This window comes from Corvus brachyrhynchos, unplaced genomic scaffold (genome assembly GCF_000691975.1).
Source record: "Corvus brachyrhynchos isolate BGI_N302 unplaced genomic scaffold, ASM69197v1 scaffold223, whole genome shotgun sequence".
NCBI classification, from domain to species: Eukaryota; Metazoa; Chordata; class Aves; order Passeriformes; family Corvidae; genus Corvus; species Corvus brachyrhynchos.
In genome coordinates, this window is record NW_008237174.1 from 1,902,815 (window position 1) to 1,926,050 (window position 23,236).

At 42.7% G+C, this 23,236-nt stretch overlaps 1 protein-coding gene across 1 annotated transcript in view; it reads right to left on the reverse strand.

Moving 5' to 3' along the window:
• Window positions 1-23,236, reverse strand: part of ARHGEF4 (Rho guanine nucleotide exchange factor 4) — a 213,718-nt gene that overhangs the window by 107,180 nt on the left and 83,302 nt on the right. The window contains exons 4-5 of the mRNA XM_017728791.1: window positions 7,943-12,199; window positions 3,811-4,137 (exon numbers count right to left, since the gene is read on the reverse strand). Of these exons, the coding sequence (XP_017584280.1) occupies window positions 3,811-4,137; window positions 7,943-12,199 (4,584 nt within the window). The remainder of the gene's footprint in view (window positions 1-3,810; window positions 4,138-7,942; window positions 12,200-23,236) is intronic.

The window sequence follows — 23,236 nt, forward strand, 5'->3', positions numbered from 1 at the left end:
GCCTGTAGAACCCTAACTCAGGAGAAGAAGCATTTTCAGTGGTGTTAGTAATATGTGGGCAGGGTTTGCACAACCTTACAAGGGAGAGGATGGGAAATGAGGGACCAGACCATAGTAAAGATCCTCTCTCCTATATTTTCTGCTGGAGGTTCCAGGGGGTTATTTCTATGCTCCTATGCACAGCAGTTCAGTCCCTGTCAGAGACTGGATCTCTCTTGTATATCCGTGCCTTGTCAGGTGCAAAACAGGGGGAGACTTTTCTCATTAAACCCCTCCTCAAAATGTGTTCATTACCTTCTAAAATTCTGAGGCGTCCACAGTGCTCATAACCATGGTACCACACTACAAAACTTCATTTTCTCTTATTTTGGATGGGGTAAAATCAGATTTCCAGAAGTCATATTCAGGGCAATGAGCTAAAGATCTATTTTTCACTGCTTCTCATTTCTCTTTCAAAATAAAAGAGCTTTTTCTGCATGATACCCCCTCTGGGTATAGCCCCCTGATGGGCCTTTTAGGAATCTCTCTAATTTGGCAGTGCACAAACTGTGCTCAAACAAATGCACGTAGAAGCCATGTCTGTGCTCCTATTGCTGTGCACTCAAGAGGCATCAAGCTTAAGAGCCAGGGTTTAAGTTTTTGCAAAAACAGGAAAGCACAGGAGGCAATAGACAGGCAGTTCAGAGAAAAAATAAATCCCAAAACAGAGCCCATTGCCGTTACAGCATTCCATATGTCAGTGGTTTGGGGTATTGTCTCTGCTCCAGTTGGGGAACTTATATTGCATTAAAAACAAGCATGAGGACCCCAGACTACAGCCTGAAACCCATCACCATGCAAAGGGCAAAGTCTATGGACAAGCAAAAAGAATACAGATTCATCCGCAGCTATGTTTCTCTTCTTCCCCTTGCGGTGGGCAGCATGGGGGGTGTTACATTAAGACTTTAAGGCCCAAGATCAGAAGCTGCTCAGCTTGTTACTGGCAGCATCTCATTATAAGGGACAGCTGGGTCAATCTTTGAGTATGACTGGGAATTTACACAGGCTGTTCCCATTTAAGGGAGCAGAGCAGCTTACGGGATCTAAGCAAAAAACCCCCCACATATATAGAATTGCTTAGAACTGGCATTTTAAATGTTAGGGGGTTTTTTTAGTTTATAGGTCATTTCTTGGTTGTTTGTATGTTTTTCCCTGTCCCAACTGCCAGCCCTCAGAGTAGCCTTATATTTCCATTGTACTCCTCTGTGTACACTGATCTGAATGATAGAGTAGTATCAGAAATCAGCACTTGAACAATCAAGACTTCCTCCCTGCTCTGCCCTGTTGTTTCCCCAATATTACAGCATTACATCACCTTATGGGCTGAGCTGATCTTGACTTAACACAATGTGACTTGTCACAACAGAAGCCGCACATTCCAAGGCAGCCATGTCAGAAAACATCAGATTTGTAATTTCAGATCTCCAAAGCCCCATACAGTTGCCTTGTTGCAGTCACAAAACCACACAGACAATAAACATCTTACAGAGCTTCTTTTGTGATAATTTGTTTCTTCTTATTAAAAGAGATTCAGCATCCTTCTAAAACTGCCCTCAAACACTGTGGCTTGTGACAGCACTCCCAAGACACTTGGGAGTATGATTAACCAGCACTGTTACAGGACTAAAGCATTGCAAAGACAGAATAAAACAATTTGAAAAAGAAACTGTGTGATTACTATTATAAATAAAGAGCACAGTCTAAGAAATTCAGTTATATGGGCAGAAGAAAGAGCCTTTGAATTCCCACAGTCCTCTCAATAAACCAGCATTTGGCTTTCTTGGCCTGCCCACAAAGATTAAAGTGTCAGTAACCTACACAGCACAAATGGACAGAAAAAGTAAACCCCAAACCTACCTACATACTTCTACCCAGAGAAGAATGAACCAGAAAACCGTCTGAGGCCCAGGAGCCCCTCGGGCAGGTGATGCTCAGAGAGGCCTCCATGGGCACAGGGGCAGCTGCAAATCATCATGCAGCTGATTGCAATTTAGAGGTAAGTTTGCACCAGAAAATAAGGGTGGAGATGCTTAAAGGAGAAGCTGTTTTCTGGCAGCCTCCAAATGTACAGTCAATCAGCAAAGCAGACAGCATTCAAGCTGTGTAATCTGATGGCTCCAGGGGAAGCTATAGAGGGAACTGGTCACTCCTCTTAGGAGCGCTAATGGTCTCAGTGCTGGCCCACATGCCCTGCAGCATGGGCTAGATTTCCATCTCTATCCATGCTTGTCAAGGAATTTTAAAAAATATTTTTAGTACATTTCACTGATTTCTGTTAGTCCCTGACCAGGCATTCGCTTTCACTAGCCTGCTTCATCCCTGTACAGCACTAAGCATTCAGAACTTCAAACAAGGCAGAAAAGTAACCCAAGTCAGTAATTTTTAAATTTTTTTGTATCCTAACATACACATGCCTCAGGATCATTACTCATTGTCTCCATCACACAGGTGGTAGAGAGTTGAGCCAGGGAAGCATCCTCACTGAACTGAGAGTAGGAAACACATCACAGAATCACATCCAGCACCCATACGAGCAGCAACTGGCAATACTTTGTTTCGAAGAGCCTGACACATACAAAATAGCACAGATTTTTAGTCTCTTTCCTTAGAAGAGGAAACGGTGGGCAGTTTTTCAGAAATGCTGTTTCTGGGGTTGGCCTGGTTTGCTGTCCTAGGTGTCTGTCGGTTTGATGGGAGCTCTCCCAGCTGGACAGGCATGAGGCAGCAGGTTTTCTCTGGGCAAGCCATAGTGGGCAGGCCAATGTTTCCCATTCAGCATTCACAGTACTATCTGTGCACATAAGTTCCAGCACATTCTGAAGTGGTGGTGGGACTACTGAGGCCTCAGATCCCCTCCAAAACTGTCATTTTAATGTAAGAACAATGAGAAACAGGCAACCAGGACAACAGAGAGAATGGGAAACAAATACAGATAACAGACCAAAACAGAAACCCCTGAGGAAAGTTTTTACTTGAGTATCTGCTATGTGATTTCAAGCTTGATCAGAAACTTTCTCAATATCATGAGAGGCTGCATAGAGCATCCCCTGATTTCATGTCATATTTCCCCAGAAGTTCTTTTGTATGTATTAAGGCTAATTTTGGCTCTTGGATACAGATTTGTGACTCTCCCTGAAGGGAACAGACCTTAGCTCTGGATCCAAAAGTAACAGATGCCATCGGTGTGAGTCACAACAGCCACAAAGTTTTTCACAAGCAATCATAATGCTGAACTAAAAGTCTCCCTCAGTGGAGAGGAAAATATTAATAGCTAAAAATTCAATGGCAATGTTCTCTTGAGCATTTCACAGCAGGTATTTTCTTCAGTAGGAATTGTGGAGTTGGCCTCAGATACAAGGGAAGTCTAATTTAGAAGTCTGTTATTAAAGATATACAGCAACACCCCAAGGCACAGAATGAGATTTCATCCGTTTAATTTATACTGATCTAAGGAAACTTTGATTTGCTCCTTTCCCTCCCCATCATTCAGCTCACAAGCAACCTGATGCTCTTGCATTCCATTTCCAGCATCACACACGGCATGAACCGTTCACTTACAGAGGCTAAGAAACCTACCACCTTCAGACATCATCACTTAAGGACCAGTTTAGTGTTTCATCGGTCTCCACAGAGTACCAGACCCACAGAAGTGCTGACAGAAGTGGCACCAGACAAAATGTAAGGACAGGAATATGATGATAGCAGAGAGAAGCAGCCGAAGCAGAGGAAGACAGTGCCAGGAAACGAGGAGGTTGGTGTATGGCTTCTTACTTTTAAGGGGTCCTCTGGGAGATGTTGCAATTGAACCCCTCCCTCTGGCTGTGTCTCCTTCTCTAGCTTCCTTTTTTGATTCCTCTCCATCCAAACATCATCGAAGCTGAAGCACTTATAGAGGGCTTTAGGTCTCTTCCTCCTCGTCTCTGGAATCTCCTTGGCTTTTTCATCTGGAGCAAGGAAGGAGAGCCTCCAAGCTTTGCTCTCCAGAGTGGAGACAGGGCATGGGGATGGTGGAACCCGGGGGGGCCTCCTTTTGCGATGGGGAACCCATTTCTTATTTGGCCTCTTTTCAGGTGTCATTTGACATTGCTTTTTAGACTCCTGTTTTACAAACAGCAGATGAAAACACAGGGTTTGTTGGATGGAAATTTTGTTTGCTTCAAGTCAGTTTGAACAGAAGATGGCAAAGCTCAGTTATTCAGCCACAGAACTACTCAGAAGAAAATGCTTAGGAGTACTCCACCCTGAAGCAGCAGCTCTGCTATCCTTTGAGAGTGTGATATACACTCCCTCCACACAGGACAGTGCCCTGTTCACCCTCACTCTAGATCCATATTACACTAACATTACCACCAGGATTTAGGTCACTCTGTATAATATTATTTACAAAGACAGACGATGTCGCTGAAAACAGAAAAATGGCCTCTTGTGTGTTTCTGGTTTTCCAGCTGTACTTCACTTACACAGTGTGAAAAGGCTTTGTGGATGCCTGCAGGTCTGACATATTAAGCCCTGTGCTTCCCGATGTGCTCTTTACACTATCCATTTTATTTGCTTGATGCTGGGCCAAGAGTAAGGAAATGCACTGCTTTGCCCTTCGCTGTCATTTGAGTGGTTGCACAAAATTACAGCTTTTATACTAGAACAACTTGAAATCAAGGGTGCCCTGAGGCAAGCAGCTACTACTCCAGGTAGCATCAATGCTAAAATCAATAATATTTAAGGTAGGAGATAACAACACTGGGGAATGGGTGAACTCAGGAGTCTCATGACAAAAAAAAATGCTGTATCCTGACAATAGTATCTGTCCAGTTTCTCACAGATCATTTGAAGAACCCAAATAAAACAACCCTCAAAGCATCACAGGCACTTCCTATCAATTTTCAACTAACCAACAATTCCAGATCAATTCTTCTTTGGCCCTGGTAAGAGATGCCACAGTCTAGAAAGATCCTGTGAGAAAGGTGTTTTGTGCCTAACCCCACCTTACTGGAGAGGAGCAAGAAGAACATGTGAATTCAAAACCCTGGACATTTTAGGACAGTTCGCTCTTGCCTGCTGAGTAACACAATTATGCAAGTAAAATCGTGCCATGAACAGATTAATTAAACATGTAGTGAAGAGCCTGACAGATGGGCAAACTGGTAATGGTTCTGTCTTGCTGTTTTCAGCATAAAATCTTTGTCCTGGATGAAACCTGGAGAATGTTAACCATTAGCAGGTAATGAGAGAGGCTGGTCTGTGCTCCACCAGGCTCAGCTGAGTTACTTACCTGAGTGGTAGCCAGAGGTGTCCAAAGCAAGCTGATCCAGTGCAGTTTGGCACAGCACTAACACAGATAATGCTGACACATCTGGAAAAATACCTGGCTGGGTCTGGGGAATACATACAAATCCCCGTACTGGAGGGCACAATGGGAATTGAGCTCAAGAGCTTCACAATTATGGATTTGTTTTGCACTAATGTCTTTACTGATGTGGAACAGAAAAGGACTTTCCTTCAAATTCACCAATAAACTGAGTTTTATGATCTTGTTAGGAAGCAACACACATAAGGAAGACTATCCTTAGCGTACAGATGATAATTATTTTGGAAAGACTTAACACTGCAAATATATTTTGCCCAATGTCTTTTGTATTTTCAGAGATTCCTGAAAATACAGCTTCACTTAAAAAATTGAGGGTGCAGTTCTACTTCAGTTCACAATGTCATGAAAATGGAAATAAATAAAACCCTATCTATTTTAATAGAATAGACGTTGTGTTTTGAGAGCTGGGATATTTACATTAATTTCGAGGCTCCAGCTACATTTGTCAAATTTCAGATATCATATTCTGCAGCCTCCAGAAGAATCATGAAAATCACGCTGTTTTTATATGTCTTAGATACCATTTAAATTTTTTATGGTTTTCTTTGAATAATTTAATCTAGCAATCAATTTAAGTAATTATTTATTTGCTCCTAATGGTTACATTATAGCATGTGAGCTTGCCTTTTCAAGGCTTTACACATGCCTCATCTCTACACTCTTTTCTAGATGTTCTTTTGAGCTGTAATTTTCAGGTCAATGATTTTATTCATCCTCTGAGAGGCTTCATCTGTTGACAGTGTGTATACTCCAAGTCTCTTGCTTTTTCCTAGCCTGCAGTCTCTTGTTTGGAATGTGGTGTCCAGTACTAAGATTGTAGGTTAAGCTGGTGCCCGTGAAAACAAAAGATTTTCGAGTAAAGCTAAGCACAGAAGGGAATAAAGCTAATTCTCTTCCTCTTTTCCCCCTAGGAATTCTGACACTACAGCCCTCACTTCTCAAACTGCCACCCAAACACTTCTTTGGATTCGAGACAGCACTAGATAAAACCCCCACGCCAATCAACCAAAACACTTTCATTTGGGAATATGTGGGGAGAGGTTGAGAGAGCTGGGTTTATTCGAGCTGATAAGAGGGCACCAAAGGCAATATAAGAGCAGTCACCAGCAATTGTGTATTTACATGGATGATGGATCCGAGGTCTTGTCAGTAGTGCCAGACAAAGTCAGAAGCCAGCGGCCAGAAATGGCAGCTTGGAAAGTTCTTGTTGAGCATTAGGAAAAAATTTTCTGAAGGACCATGTTTCCCAGAGAGGCAGTGAAACCTTCATCAATGGAGGTTTTCAAGACTTGGCTAGATAAAGCCATGGTTCTGCCTATCTTTGTTTGTTTCTACACAAAAAATAGGGAGTTTCTATAAAAAAATATGGAGAAAGGGTAGGATAAGACCATCTTGGAGGCTATCTTAAAAGTTTAATATAAGCTGAGATGTGAGAGACAAAAGGCAACAGCAGCAAAAGCTGTGCAAGGCTCATTGAGTTGAACACGAGCAGCCCTCAGCTGTCGTGAATTGATCAAGGAGTTCTGGATTAATGAACTATCTGAAAATTGTCTGCTCAGGGTATGCAGAAGTTCATACACTCTCTCAAGTGCCACTTTCAACAATCTGCTCAAAAAAATTATTCTCCCATTTCTTAATGTCAAAACTCATCAGCAATAATACTGAAAAAGTAGCATGATCAAGGCGTGTTCTGGGATCTCAGTTACAGCTCAGTCTCAGTCACCCTGAGGGGTTGTGCTTAGCCACTGAAAGAGATTCCTAAGCTCCCAGCCACTTACAACTTGGGAAGTCCTCTCTGGGATTAAAAGCCTACTGACGGAGGAAGTCTCTGCTTTTAGAGGTCTCAGCCAAACAAGAAATCCCTACTGAAGATACAGTCTGTTCCATGAGATCCAGCCTATGCCAAGGTTTTAGTATGTTACCTGGATTAGAACACAACACAACCTGAAAAGGAGACCCTGAGTCTGTAGTTTGGGGGTTTTTTTCTGTCTGTTGTAGAAAAGGCAGAAAAGGACTTGTAGTAGCAACCAAAAGGTAACTTATGGTGACTGCAAAAGACACATGGTACTTCAAAAGACAGCTACTCATTGTCTAAAGAAATTTTAGATTTTACTTCTTAAAAACTGACTGCTAACCATAGGAATTCATTTCTTTGTTGCCTTCCACAACGAGGAACTTTTTTACTATACACTAGTTACAAGGCTCGATTCTGCTTTAAGAGGGGGTAAAATCCAGCTTAAAACTGGAGATGATCACAGGGTGATGACTGTGTGATCTTTAATGGTGTTGTGATTGCTCCATTCCTTCGGGTTTTTGTAGCAAATTCTCCCTTTAAGAGTGCATCAATCCACATAGTCTTGAACAGAAACAGAAAGAATGAGTAGTGTTACCTATCTTAGACCAAGAGGAATATTTATGCACTCATCTAACCAATGAGCCATTGAGCCATTAAAGAGTTTCACTGGAATTCCTAAACCATAGTAAAACAAAAGACTGCAAACCAAACCACCCCCTGATCATTCCCTGACAACAACTCACCTCATCTCGGAGCATGTCACTAATGGAAGAAGCTGTATTTAAGCTGATCTGGGATTGACTACTTATGCCACTGTCATCCCTCTGGTAGTCATCCAACGAGTGTGAGAGACTGCCTCTGGGTTTCAATGTCTTTGGTCTCTCAGGAGCCTCCAGACTGCTTTCCACTCCAGAGCTGTTCCCAAGAGAGATCATCGAAGTGGCACATACTCGCCCAGGATAACGGAAGTTCTTGTGTTGAGAAGTGGATCGTGGACTCTGAGGTTTAGGACTCATGGGCCTACAAGGCATGTCTTTACCATCAGAATGTGAGAGCTGGGGACATGATGGACTTGACTGACTAAATGCCAGCTGCAAGTCAGTGGGGCTAAATGGAGATTTCATCCAGTATTCCTCTAGAGAAGTATTTAAACTGTTGCTCAGAACCTCCTGCTGTTCATCACAGTCTGAGCTCTGTGAGTATCTGATACCCAAGTCATGGGACTGTATTCGTCTTCTCCACATACGTGCAGGTGAAGAGACATCAACAGGCTCCACAGAGCTGTCAAAATAGTTGGAGTCTGTTGAGGAGCCATTATCCGTTTCTGTTTTTAAACAAGTGTGTCCGTTGGAACTATGCTGTCGCTCTACTGGCGTTAACACATGGCCACTGGTTGCATTAGGACTCTCCTGTGCAGATGATGAACTTGCTGAGACAGACCTTTTTGGTCCATCTGCCTCCTTGCTTTTTAGAAAAGCTTTCCAGGCGCTCTGGCGAAGTTTGGCTTTCTCCTTTTCATTTTTCACTGATACTCTTGAGCTTTGCTCGGTGTTTTCCTTTTCTGGACATTTGGACTCAAATAAGCTTGAGAGGGATTTGTGTGCCAAGGCCAACCTTGTCCTGAACTTCTTACCTTCAGGGGTTTTGTTTCTTTTGTGTTCATTTTCAGGGAATGATTTTCTAATCCCTGAATGCTCCACAGGTTCACTCTCATTGTTTTCAGATGAACCTGAAACTTGTCGATCTGCATCTTCCATCAGTATCCGACCAGAGGCAGAGGCCTTCCTCAGGCTCAATCTGTTGAATAATCCTGCAGGTTTCTCATAAAATAAATCATCATCATCGGAGTACTCAGAGGTGTAACTTTCCTTCCTGTGGAAGACTAAACCAGAGGAACAACTTTTGAAAGACAGTAAACTTGCAGTGTCTTCATCATCTTTCCCAGCATCCAGTTCTTCTATCTTTGCCTTGCTGCCAAACAAACTGTTACCTCCCTGATTTTCTAATGAGGCAGGCTTAGTTTTCCTGAAAGATGTCATTTTTGAGAATACTAAAAACCTGGAAGCTTTCCCACTATTCTCATTCTTTGTTGGTTTTTGTACAGCTTTATGAAGACTGCTGTTACTTCCCAGGATGTGGGATGAGCTCTCATCCAGTTCCTCACTGTTAGTGCTGCAGGTACTTAGATTATCCAGGCCCAGCATGAAAGTGTTATGGGTCTCCCTGTTCAGAGACTCATCAAAGACATCACACACATCTAGACTGAGTGCACCGTCTTTGCTGGGACTAGAGGTGTCTGCTGCAGGAGAGCCCTCCTTTCCTTCCCTAGGAGAGGGTTCTTCACAAATTTCTGCCTTCGAGCCATTACAGCTTTCGTTTCCTTGCCTGCCTCCTGCTTGTTCAGAGACAGTGCTGGGCCCTTGAAGGCCAACATCAGCACCATCTCCCTGACACAAACTGCTTACACTGCTGCTGGTTTCCAGTGTCACTGCACTAGTAACCAGTCTCCTTGTTCTGCAGGGCTCTTCCTCAGAGACCTCAGAGACCTTCACACTGCTTCCACTGGGTGATTTTATGAGTGATTTTCCACATGGATCTGCCTGACTTTCTGCAATAAGTTTATCACTGCCCAGTGGTACAGCAACATTCCTGAATTCTACTTTTGCACTTGTTACTGTGGAATTACTACAGGTGAACCCTAAGGATGAAACTGCTTCTGTTTTCTCTCTCTTCTCTACTGAAATTTCTGTTTTTACTTCAGGTTTATCCTCACCAGAGAGTACCTGTGCACTGCCAGGGATGAGGTGGGTGGCCAGAATTTGTTCTTCACAGTTACAACTTTCACTCAAAACTCTCTCTGGCTCATCATGAGCTTTGCTGACAGTATGAGGAGACATCAAATTCTTGCTCACTACATTTGTCAATGTTTCGGCTACCACTTCAGTAGGAAGGTTATCATTCAGTGTTTTGGACTGTAATCCTTTCTCCTCTACAGAGACTATAATTAGGGCAGGCTTTAATTCCAGAACAGTCATTAAATCCCTTCCCTGCCTTATATAATCTGATCTGGGAGTCCTTTCAGCAGCAAAGACACTCTCTTCTTCCTTTCCTTCATGAGTAGGATGTTCACTTGTTCCTGGCTCTGAGTGGCTCCTTAAGGCACCAGTTTTGCAACTTGTATTTTGCTGCATTGACTCTTCGTGCTCTGCCCCACTGTCACTGCCATTTGGTTGCATTGCAGTTTCCAGGGCTTTCCAACCAAAGCCAAGATTAGAAGAATCATCTGCCCATCTTTCTCCTGCCACAATCTCTGTATCCGACAGTTCAGATCCAATGCCATTCTCCTTCAAACATTTGTGTTGTATTCCACCATTGGAAACACAGTTTACAGAACAATCACAATCTCTGCTTTCCACAACAGCAGGAACACCTACATGAGAAGCTGCAGGGTTCTCAGTGTCGCCAGTGTTCGATTCAACATCAATATCACATGGGAATCTGCTTGCTTCCAGATCTCTTTCAGCTTTATAGTCACTGTTTTTCATAAGTTCCTCAGCGCTTATGACCACTGGATCACAGTCCAGAGCAGAGGATGTCTCCTTTTGGTTTGGATTGCACTCGCAAGCATCACTCTGTGTTAAGCTGCCACCACAGGCACCAGCTGGCTCTGGGCTAAGGCCACATGTCTCTGATTTGGAGTGCAAATAATAATCAATGCACTGGAGAGAGGCTGCTGGTTGAGAAAGTTGACACTCCTTTGAGTCTGTGTCAGTATCAAGAAGAGATCTTTTAATGCCACATGTGCTCTCTATTTCTATAGCCTTTTCAGGGCTTACAGGTACCCTTCCTAAGTTTTTCCAAGTGTATTCAAAGTCCAGCCCTTGAAGATGTATTCTGGAACATGACCATCTAAATTTGTCTGTCAGGTGAATACAGCTCCCCACACATTCTGTCTCCCTTTGAGCACTGATATTTTCAGGTACACTGTGCCATGTTTTACTTTCTGTAATCACTGACCTTGTGTGCGGTAGCTGAGATTTTGGGTTGAAGCAACGCTGGTAGAAGAGTGAATCTGACGTCAACATGGTCTCTGTACTTGCATGTTTTATCCTTTTACCTGTAGTTCCCTCACTGTCAGCTGAATACCTCCTGCTGCATTTTATACTGGACATAGACTCTAATTCACACTTACAGTCAGATGTCTCAGTGTAACTTTTACAGTTAGGTCCATTTGTTTCAAAATGAAGATTAGGCAAACTGCAGCTTGGTGCTGCATCTGACCAGAAGGAAAATCTCTGTACCTCAGGAAAAATCAAAGAGCTTTCTGAGTTTGCTTTGAAACAAGCAATGCTAAATACTGCAGAATGTTCCTTCAGTCTTGCAACATCATCTTCTGTAAGTACTGAGTTGGTACAGGACTGCACTTCCCTGCTTTCTAACTCTGCCTTACTTTGCAGTGCTGCTACAGACTTTCTATTTGTCTGTGATAAAATGCCCTCTTCACAGACTTGGCTCTCTGTGATGGAAATACCACTAGATAACGTTAGCTCTTCATCACCCAATTCTTCACCCTCTAACTCTGCAAACTGTATGCAAAATTCAGTTTTGCTTGGTGCTTTTATTTTGGAGGACAATTCTAGCTGTACGTGCTGGGTAAACTCTGGTTGCCTGGAGCACTTCAGTTCACGGAAGGTTGTTTCTGCCTTTTCTTTGGGAAGATTACAGCACAGGGTTTTTCTTTCAGTAAACAGGCAGTTTGAATCCAAGAAAGCTTTCCCAGTTACATCACTGGAAAGGGATTCTGTGTCTGATGCACTCTCATAAGGCTCCGTTTTTACATCTGACAAAGATCCACTCTGATGTGACACAGTTTCAAAATAATCTTCATCTGTTTCTTGGCTGGATCCACGCACCTCCAGTTCTGTTGTGCTTGGGGTAGAAGAACTCAGATCATCTTCAAATTCTCCTTCACTGATGTAGTTTTCAACTGGCTGTGGGGTCTGTGAATAAACAAAAATTATTAGTGAGTTAGCAATGATATCCCACAGTAGCAGGGTAACATGAATTATTATTAGAAAAGGGACTTCAGAACACAATTAATTTAATACATACTGATGTCTTTGCAAGTTTTACTTGATGTCTCACTTCTTGATGGTCCTGAGGTCTTTCTATTTCTTGCTTTTTTTTTTCTTTAATGTTTCTTAATTAACCTTTTTTTCATTTTCATATGTAATTATGCAGAGGCCAAAATTTTACTTTTCTCTGTATCTTTCATAGCCCATTATGAAAACACTTTTCACATTCAAGTACATCAAATAGAAATCATCCCTTGCCAGTAGATCTAGAAACTCCAATTAACACATCTTCAAATCTGAGAAGGACGTGTATGTGAAAAAACCTGGGAAGTAATTATTAATGTCTGCATTACAGAAACGTGGAATAAATATATGCAGAATAATTGCACTTGAGTAATCAGGTATTACCCATACCAAAACTTGAACCAAAGGTGAAAAAAGCCTTAAATCTCATTTTCCAGAAGGCTTGTACTAGGAGCACTACATGGATCAGTTATCAGAACACATCCAAATCATTGGCTCTGAGCAGAAGGATTAAAAACACACCGTCAATATTAGGAAAAGTTTTTGTCACAGACAGCTAACCCTGGGAGAGCCTCAGTCTTCTTTTCTTCAACAGAAGTCTGGATATTTCTCAAGTTTGAAGCAGAAAATGAAATTGCAGCAAACTTTCCTGAGGTAAAAATAGTACTTGCTGTCTGTCAGCTTCAGGTTCAGCTACTGTCAGTAGTTCTACAAATATACCCAACAAAGATACTTGGCTGATTTCAGCTTCAGTCCATTCATATCTAGAATGAGATGCCACATAAATAAAAATGACAGCCTTTAACCCTAATGCTGGATGCCTCTTTACCCCAGTTTTGGTAACAGTTCTCACAAGAATGATCAGCATATTTTAAAATCTGAAAACTGAGATAATAAACAATGAAAGACTTTTCTAAAAAAAAAAAAAAAAAGACAAACCAAACCAAACAACAAAAAAGTACCAGAAGTGAATGGCATCCATCAGACTAGAACACATGCTTGAACTGCAAACCTTAGCTTGAGTTGCATGTCGCATTCACCAGGGTCACAGAGGAAGTGTGATTCCTCATATGGGAAGAAAAATCATAGATCATGTCAAAGGACATATCACAGAGTTTCTGATTTTAGACTCCAAAACATAATGTGTAAATTGGAAAAAGGAAGGCACGAGTTATTTCCAAATGAGAATTTCTCAATAAGAACACTGGTATTTTCTCTTGGCAGAAGAAGGAAAATACAAATTGAATGGAGGAGACAAAGGGGAGAATTCAGTATTTCAAAACAAGTCCAAAAATCACTTTTGAACCTGTCCAAATTGCACTGCAGTGGCAACATGAGTCACATAACCAGCAGAGCAATGAGTCCTTTACTGTGTGCAATCAGTGATACATGTAATTGAGGTCCTCCAATAATGGCAAATCCCATGGTCCCCAGGACAGAAGTGACCAGCAGTGAGCAGCACAGAGCAGCATTTCCCAAAGTGTGAGCAGTTGGTTCACACAACAGTGAGTGCAGCAGCAGCTGCTCAGCAGTAACAGCACTGCCTCTTCGACACTGTTCTGAGCACAAACTTACAGATGGCAATAAACTAAGATAAAAACTATTCAAGCAAGTAAAAGCAAAGTAATGAAGATGCCCAACTGTTCTCAAGGATAATTATGAATTAAATGTTTTAAAAAATTAGGGCAGAAATCCCTTACACTCCATCCATTATTCCAAACATAGCTATGTCAGGATATTCATACTGTGACCCCTCCCAAATTCATTATTTTTAATGGGTTTATACAAAATTATGCATTTCAAGCAGAAACAGAGGCTCCACAATTGCTTCCACAACTTGCGGGAAATAAGGAAACATCTTCTAGGTATGAAGGGCACCAATTAATGTCAACCACCACTCTTGGACTGGGCCCAGGACTGAACACAAGCCCCGGTGCTGCTAAGGAGGAGAACCAGTGCCAGGATGAGCCTGGCAGGACCAAGTCTACCAGATGTAGCATGGGATGGAGCTCCCCCGAGGAGCGAGAGGATGTGGAAGCTTTGATTTCCACCAAGTCTAGCCAAGTCCTCTGCCTAAGAGGGAGGCCTAGAGCTCACCTATGGAAAACCTGACATGCATGGGCTCGCTGAACTTCCCTGATGACCAGGGAAGAAATCCTAACAGGGCCAACAACCTGCCAATGGTGCCATTTGTGTCTTCTGCAGGTCTCTCAGTGTCTCTGGAAGGCCCAGAGTTAGCTCTGACCATGTGCTCTGTCATATGTGGTTTAGTTTTCCCCCAACCTGTAGCGTGTGTATTTTGTTAGGGTTTCTGGGACTACTTCTCTTGGTGTTTTACTGGGTTTTTTTCTGTAGAAATTGAGCCTGAAGAGCTCAGACAGAGCAGAAGGGGAGGTTTACAATGGACTCTGACATAGCCCTGTGCTCCCAACACAGACAATCACAGGCTCGAGAACTGAGCAGATGTGCAGCAGTGATTCTCAGTGAGGCTGCCCATTAGACAGCAGTATTCATGCCTTTAAGTTCCATGAGATTACAATGAGAATTTCAAAAGACAAATTATGGCTCTTTCCTGGGAAGGGTTCTTGAGAAAACCCTCAGCGCCTATGGACAGGGTTGCTTGTTTATACATCTCCTCAATCTCAGAGCAGATAAACATTCGGAAGACAAGGTCCTAGAATAAATGCAAAAAATAAGTTCCAAAATAAGGCTTTTGTACTTCACAAACAATACACAAAACACAGCAAAGCTCCCCTGACTGCTTTTCTATTGCTTCTCTTTTACCATCTCTGAAATGTGCCAAGAAAATAGGATGAAATTGAAGTTACTGTCTTGCTGTTATTGCATGTAGCCACATATAATCTCATCCACGTAGTCACCGGAAAAATAAAACTTGTGACTTTGATGTGTGAAGTGATGACCTTTATCTCCATAAAATAAAATACCTTCCACCCAGATTGCCCTCATATGTGACATTTGTTCCCATGGGCTAAGTCACTCTTGTCTTCTGAATATTTTTCATTTGGAAGGACAGTTAGGTATCATTTTTCCTCTAGATCGGATTCAGTATTTGAATAATTTTCTCACACAATATTATATTGCAGCAATAGTGAGTTTCTCAGATATTGTGTCTCCCTAATTTTCTCTGCCTAACACTTGGCAGGAGAGGTTAAACAGACAATTGTATTACTTACAACTAGTCTTTCAAGGAAGGATTTAATCATTAATTTGCACAACCACAAAAAGAGTCTGACCATTTATATGACTTTTTCTTTTACTTTGAATGCAAGTTCCCTAAGCAAGTCTGACTTGCTTTCCCACTCACTCAGACCTGACCCTAGTTATCACCTCATTTCCAGTTCAGGGAACATCAGAATAGTTTTTCCCTGAAGTCAAGACTACATGAAAGCATTTTCAGTTCATCTTTCAAAGGATCCAGACAATTGTTGTCTCCACAGGTGATGGTAGCCACTCTTGAGTTGCTATCAATATACATTTCATAAATCTCCATTCACACCTTGTTTGACTGGAAGGCACAGCCCAGTGTCTTTGATTTGCAACGGGATGAGACTAAAATGCAGTTCCCATTAACAGGTGAGAGCAAGCCAGCTGTCCTCTCTGCTCAATGGGCCTCAGCCCTGCTCAGCAGGGAAAGGAAATGTGCAATTCCCAGGGCAGGCACAAGGGAATCATTTACAGAAGGTCTCATCCTGCACAGTGCTCTGAGCACCTACTGGTGCCAGTACAGCCAGGCTCAGGGCACTCAGGGTTTGGCTGTACCTACTTCAGTACTCCAGGCTGGGCTTGTCCACATGCTGTCTCTCCATTACTGTCTCTGAGAAGGGCAACATTAATAAAGCCTCTTAAAAAGCCGGGAAAGAAAGAAAGATAGACAAAACTAGTGAATGAAACTGTCCCCTCCACTGCACTATAGGATTGCCAACACAGCTGCTTCAGGCTTCAGCTGTAATGTTGTCTATGGTAACTTGTATTGGTTTAACTCGTGTCCTACATGTTCAAAAAATAAGCCAAATGGAACTACTGAAACGACTGAGTCTCTGGAACTCCTCCTTGGCTTCTCAGGGATCCTGACTCAGTTTCAAATTCTTAACTTTTCATGACAGCTAAACAGTAAATATTTGAGGCAGTCTAACATGGTGGCATGAAACTCATCCAGCCTCTGTGTAATGAGAGCTGTGAAAAGCCGAGATTTTTCTACAACCAAGTAGGGACTTAGGTGGCCGTGAGGTTTGAAAAATGCTGGTCACGGAACTGTTATTGCCATTATGGATATCCTGAGCTGAGGTCACAGAGGAAAAAACAAAGATATATCCAGTACCAGGATAGAAAGAGCATTTGAAATACCCAGTTTCTCCTTTTTGTGACTTTGATACACCTCTGCTCTGAAAGGGACAGTCTTGGGGAGAGAGGGAGGACTCTGGTCTCAGGACCTTGGTCTCTCCAACTGGGCTGCCAAAGGTTGCCCAAGATAATGCTACTTCTAGGATGTTACTTGGATATTTGCCAGGTTGTAAATGCCTCAAAAGATCTAAGATCACCAAGCCTTTCCAGAAGAACAGTCACAGAAATGGCTTTTCATGAACTAAATTATATTCTTGGATTTAAAGCAAACATGGCACAAAAAATGTTCCCTTCACAAGAAGTTTTGTCACAGAGGTCAGAAGGGGTTCCTGGTAACGATGGAGCACAGCTGGCATCCCAGGGAACCAGTCCCACTACCTCAGTCACCACAGAGCTGTAACAAAAAACTTCACACGTGTTTGGGGAAAAGATACAGACCCAGAATAAATGCTCTCAACTTACCTACACTTTTCCACGCTTAAGTAAATGCAAAGCCTGTCCAGAAATCCTTAAAGCAAACTGGTTGCCAGTCAGGGGTTGGATTATACATGGTATAAAGAGACACAGGCCTATCTCAGGGGAACTTTGTCTGGCAAGTGAATTTGCGTGTAAAGGTTTATTCTCTGAAAAGAAAACAAAATTCTTTGGGAGAGCCCTCCCACACCCCCAGAGCTGTGTTTTTCAAGGTTCACATAAAACAGAAGAACAGAACTTGTGAAAGGCTCTTAAATTAATGGTGACACAACCACCCCTCAAAAAGCTGCCTCTGGGAAAGGACTTCAGACAGGAGGTGACAGTGCAGGGTACAGTGCAGTAGCTGCAACCCAGCCCAAATCCCTCTGCACTGATCAACTGTGGCTGGAAAAATGACCCAGCAGAGATTCAAATTAGCAACTATACAGAAAACATCAAGTAAAATAGCCACATAAGGTCCCCAAGGGTTCAAATTACCTTCCTGATCAAATCCAGATACCCAAGCTCTTTTGTTAAATTGCCTTTATTTACTACTGCCTTGTAAAAACAAACCTTGTTACACTTAATGAGAAAGAAGTAGATTTAAAGACATTAACTTCAGACAGAACTTTTGCTTCTTAGTCAGCAGAAAACCACTTTTTCTGAATTGCCTGTCATTTCAGTGGATATTACAGGTGTTACAGATGTTTATAAAGAGCAAACCAGCATGAAGAAGAGCAGATGCAGCACTGTGCCTTGATGAGGACTGCTGAGCAGGGATGCTGTTGTCAGCAGAGGTTCTGAACCTTCAGACTGATTCTGCTCTGTGCATAAATGGCAATTCGACAGGCACTCTGAAAGGCACTACAAATGAAACCCTCTGCAGGTACTGGGGAATGTGCTCTATAACCACTGAATGATGACATTTACCTTGAAAACATATTCAGTTTTTGATGCAGGACACAAACATTTGCATCTTAACTGCACAGGAGGAAACAAAATTCACAGATGGATGAGAAAAGCAACTCCCCAGGAGGTTCTTGCTGCAGTGCAGATATGTATAGGCATCCAATAGTAATTTTGGCACTAAGCAGTTTGGTGACACAGATGTTTTGTTAATCATCTGTACACAGCAATAGCACTGTTTACAGGGCTCTCAATCCTAAAGTGGCAACATTTTTATATACAGAGCCATTTATGTATAAAGTCACTAAAACAACATATTTTCCACATCTTTTCCACAAAAGATGGATTTTTCCATTGTTCCCAAATGGCGCAGTTACTTTTCACTAAAAGATATCTCAAAGCCAGTTGTGTTGATTTGTGAGAACTTGCACTACACTGATGACTACTGGCATGAGGAAACAACATGTGGACATCCACTGCACATCTTGCACTAATTGTCTTTAGTGCCTTCACTGGAAAGCCTCCAAATGGTTAAGCAAGTCCAAAATCATCAGGACTAGGTGAGCAGTTGCATAAGGCTGTGGCAGGTACCATTACTCGAGGCAGTAGTGCCAGGTGAAGGCAGGAGGGAAGAGTTGGAATCAGTGGCCAAACAACGCACAGAATCAGTGAAATATCTGAACATCACAACAGCACCATAACTCCCAAAACTTCACTGTGTTCCCCCACCCATCACCGGCTTGAGTGCTCTGTTTCTGCTCAGAGAGTGTTTCACCATTACATCTCTGATTAACCTGGCCCCAGAGGTCATCTGGGTCTCCACCACGGTGTTGTCTCATGACACTTGATCAGTACAGGAGTGCAAGAGCAGAAAAATACCACAGTGGGCCCACTGCACTCCACGCAGCTTCTCCAATTCCTTTCAACAAGCCAATTCCAAAAACACTTTTATAGCCCAAAGCCAAAACCAGCATCTCCCCTTTGACACTGACACCCCTACTAGCACACCGAGCTTAGCAGAAGTGTCGGTCAAGGTGCCGGGGATCCCAGAGTGTGTGATCTGGGAGCCATCTAGAGGTGGCAGCGGCGCCTGGCCAGAGCACTGTGCACACACAAATACACGCTGCCCCTAATAAACACAGGCTGCATTCCAGTGTCTCACTGTGCTGCAGGGCAGGTGTCTCACCATCAAATTCCTCAGCTTTAGTTCCAGACAGATAGGACTGCCCAGCAGATGAAGAGGTGAGGCAGTGAGGAGGCATAAAGATTTCCTGTGTTAAGCAGAAGATAAGTATGCAAGACAGGTTATTTGTACAATATGATTGCACAACACTGAAAAGTTCATGGCTCTCTGTGTCTTGTATTTGTGGTTTATTTCTTCCATTAAGTTTTACAAGCTGCAGTTTGCACCAGAAATACATTTTTCATCAGGGCAGCAATATGAGACATAACTACTATGAAAACATTTGTAGATTTATTCTCACAAACTGACAGCTGATTTGTACCAAAGGCAATCCTACCCCTTTTAGCCAAGGCACTAACTGTGTGGGTTCACTCTTGAAATGTAAAGTTTAGACTGTATCCATAATTACTATTGTTACTGTTCTGAAATATAAAAAGATCATTTTTTGGTCAATATGGCAATATAATATGTCAAATAAAATTTGGAACATGAACAGCTAAAACTCAGACTCCAGCAGTTTCCCTGCTGTTGAACACAGTCTGTGACCATTGTACTGACACACTCCCTCTGCTGGCAAATCTAAAGGGACGATATCGCTTATTGCTTCATTGTGCTTCTGCCTTCAACACAAGGAAAGCTTATATTGTTAGATGGCTGATTATCTTTTCATGAAAGCTGGGATTTATTTTGCTTGCCTCATAAAACCAGGTGAACATTCCTCCTCCTTCACACCCCTTCTCTATTTTATTTTAATAGAGAAAAGGTCGGTACTGTCCCAGCAAAAGATAACCAGAAGTTCATGTAGAAGATCGAGCATAAAGATATGAGCAGATAACATGGCTGCTCCCATGAAATGGGGGACTAAGCCTCAGTGCTTTGTACTAAAAATGAAATCTAACACACTTAGCCACGGGGAAGCTCCTGCCTCAGAGTCATAGAGCAAATATACCTCCATCTCTGTGTAAATTTTACCATTAACCTTTCTCCAAGGCAGGTGCACTTACAGGAGGTAGAAGCTGTCTGGCAGAAGCACCACTCAGCTGTGCACAGACCAAAAGTCCTACCTAGAAACTGTGTGAATCCTCCTCCAAAGACAGGGACCATGCTGAACTCTTGTGCTATGCAGCTCAGGAGCTTCGAGTACTGACATCCTTCAAAGAGTGGAAGTTTTTATACTCTTTAAAAGGTCATTCTGGCCTGCTGCTCTGCACTAACGTGCTCTAAATGAACACAACACCCACAGTTATCTTCCCTTCAGAGTGTTTAAAGGTTTGACCACTTAGCTGAGTGGGAACCCTAAGGACTCCTGGTGAAAGAAATGGAGACTTCTGCTCCAGAAGACCAGGCAGCAAATGCTGTGATGGTGTGTCCTTCCACCGTAACTTTGCTGCAACTACATTTTTGTGGCTACACTTTAGAACAGACATATTTACCTTTTTCAAACTCAATTCTTTTTTTTTTCAGAGTGCTGTTGAGAAATTATAGAAGGAATACTTAGTTGAAGGAGTACAAAGACAGCAAATATTTTAAAGACAGGGTAAACTTCTCTGAAGTAGAAAGCTATTGGAAAAAAAGAGACTCCACTAAAGACAAAGAGTACCTTAAGAAATCCCAAGTGTATATGTGCACATACATGTAGCCACAAGACATCCACTGATATTCCCTCAGTTATCATCAATTTGGCATTCAAGAGCGGGGCTGCACTGAAATTGGAAGTTGAAGGTCATGAGATACAGGGCTTGTTTATCTTACAACCACTCTAACCACTCAGACAACTTTTAGAACCATAGTCTTTCTTTGCTTAGTCAAGAATTTCAAACCTGTAGAGTTATAATTCAGAGTGTTAATTAAAAGAGGACTCCGAAGGAAAGGGCCTACATGAAGCCCAGGAAATGCAAGGCACTGATTGATACAAAATCCTGCTTTTCTTGACTTCCTCCTGCCATCACTGGAAACATCACTTCGAGTTGCCCAATACACTCAGCTACTGCAGCTGCCTCTTCATTGTGTTGTTTGCTTTTGAACTAATGTTTTCTGTGGTCATGCTGGTCCTTTTTATCAGCCCTGCTGCAACATGATTACACCAAGCACCCTTCCTCTGGCACATCCTACTGCTGAGTTCCTAGATGCTGCAAGGCCCATGACCTAATAGTGCTGGATAAACATGGTGAGAGTGTCTGCCCCATGGTGTTTAATTATCTAAGATAGAGGGAAGGAAACAGGGAGAGGGAGGAAGTACTATGTTTATTAACTGTTTCAGAGTAAATGACTCGCTCTAGTCATACCAGAGCACCTGCAGCAGAGCCAGACTTTCAACCATTTCAGTCCCTGCTCATTAATTTTATCTTTTAATTTCCCTGTTGGGTCTAATAACTCTCTGAAGGTTGAGATCTCCCCACACAGAATACCATGTAAACAAAGGAGAAAACCTCAAGGACAGTAAGGAAAGAGACACGAGTAAAAGCTGTGTATATGCATCATCTGGAGCCTCTCTGGATTGCCAGCACGGAAATGCCCCTAACACAATTGTAGACTCTTCCTTATAGCATTTTAAGGAGGCATGATGTCAAAGTGAAGGCAGAAGAGAGATGGGCATTGACGGGAAAAAGTAAGTAGGAGTCAAGAACGAAAAAGGAGGAAAAGTGTAATACCGTAATTTGCATCGTTGAGGTGATTTTAGCTGGGCTCCGAGTGACACTCAGTTAAACATGCACCCCTATCATAAGCTATTAAGAACAGAAGCATTATTTTTTCACATGTCTCAGTCTAATACAAATGCCATTATGTTCATGCTTTGCTAACAAAATCAGCCTGGGTTTTGATAGTCAGATAAGACTTTTTCCTCCTTTTGTTGTCATGTGCTTCGTCTTCAGGTTGTCTCCTGGTCTGTATCACTCCATGTGCATAAAACACATGAGGCTTCCCCTCCTCAACTGCCCCTACTGACCTTCAGGAGTTGCTTCTTGCACATTTGCCCTGCATTTGGGCTCTGGACTCTTGCAAGTGTTACACAGACAGAAACTCAGAGCACAGGCTTTGCAGCCAAAGGCAGCTCCTAAAAACTGACAGCAGGAGCCAGTAGAAAAATGAGGAACATGGGAAGAAGGATGATTTTCAGACATGGGACAAGGACAGGTTAGGTTCTGCTCATGAGTTCAGGAAGTGAATTGAATCCAGCACAACTTTGCATCCTCACATCTTATTTGAGTTTAGCCTAGCTGGGTGACATGAGATACTCCAGTGCCAACAGTCTGCTCACTCCCTCCCTCCTCTCTCCAGAGTGGTTGAGAAATCTTCTGGATGAGCTTTTCAAAGCAGAAGAGATCAAATAACATGCCAGCTTATATAAAACAACAACTTTCAAGGAAAACTTAGCTAGCAACACTGTTGCAGAGCAAGGATTCGGCTGCCTGAAGTTGTGCCATTTGCAAAGACATTTTTTGCCCACTGTTTCCACTTCTCTCCCCACGTAACAGGAGGTAAAAGGGCTATTTACAGGGATTTTTAAATAGGCACAAGAACTGCATCAGCACTAGGCCTGATCTGCAGCCAGTGTTTGTGGAATCCCAGGCAGGCTCAAGTTCTTTCTCTGTCCACATGGCACAGGCAAGGCAGAGCGAGCCTCTCGTGCCGAATGCCTGCTGGAGTGGCAGACACACCCTGAAGCTGAAGTGTGCTGCACACTGCTGCATGTGGGACCAAGCCATTCGGCTGCTGGGGCTTAGGAAGTGGCTCACCTGCCTTTTTTCTGATGCAGCTGTTCATTATCCAGCTTAATGCCTTACTTCTCCTTTGATCTTGGACACCTGATTTCACCTCTGTTCCTTCTCTGTGTAACAATGGCAACACCTCCAGACCTCTGAGCTGCACTGTAATATCAGATTAAGTGACTGGGCAGAGGAGAATGAAATCTCCTGACTCATGAGATGAACTGAGGTAGCATCAGCCCAGCCTTGTTTTTCAAAATCCACAAGAGTTGTATGAATCTGTGACCAGAATGCCCCCTTCTCTCTGCAAGATCCTGCCCTTTCTCA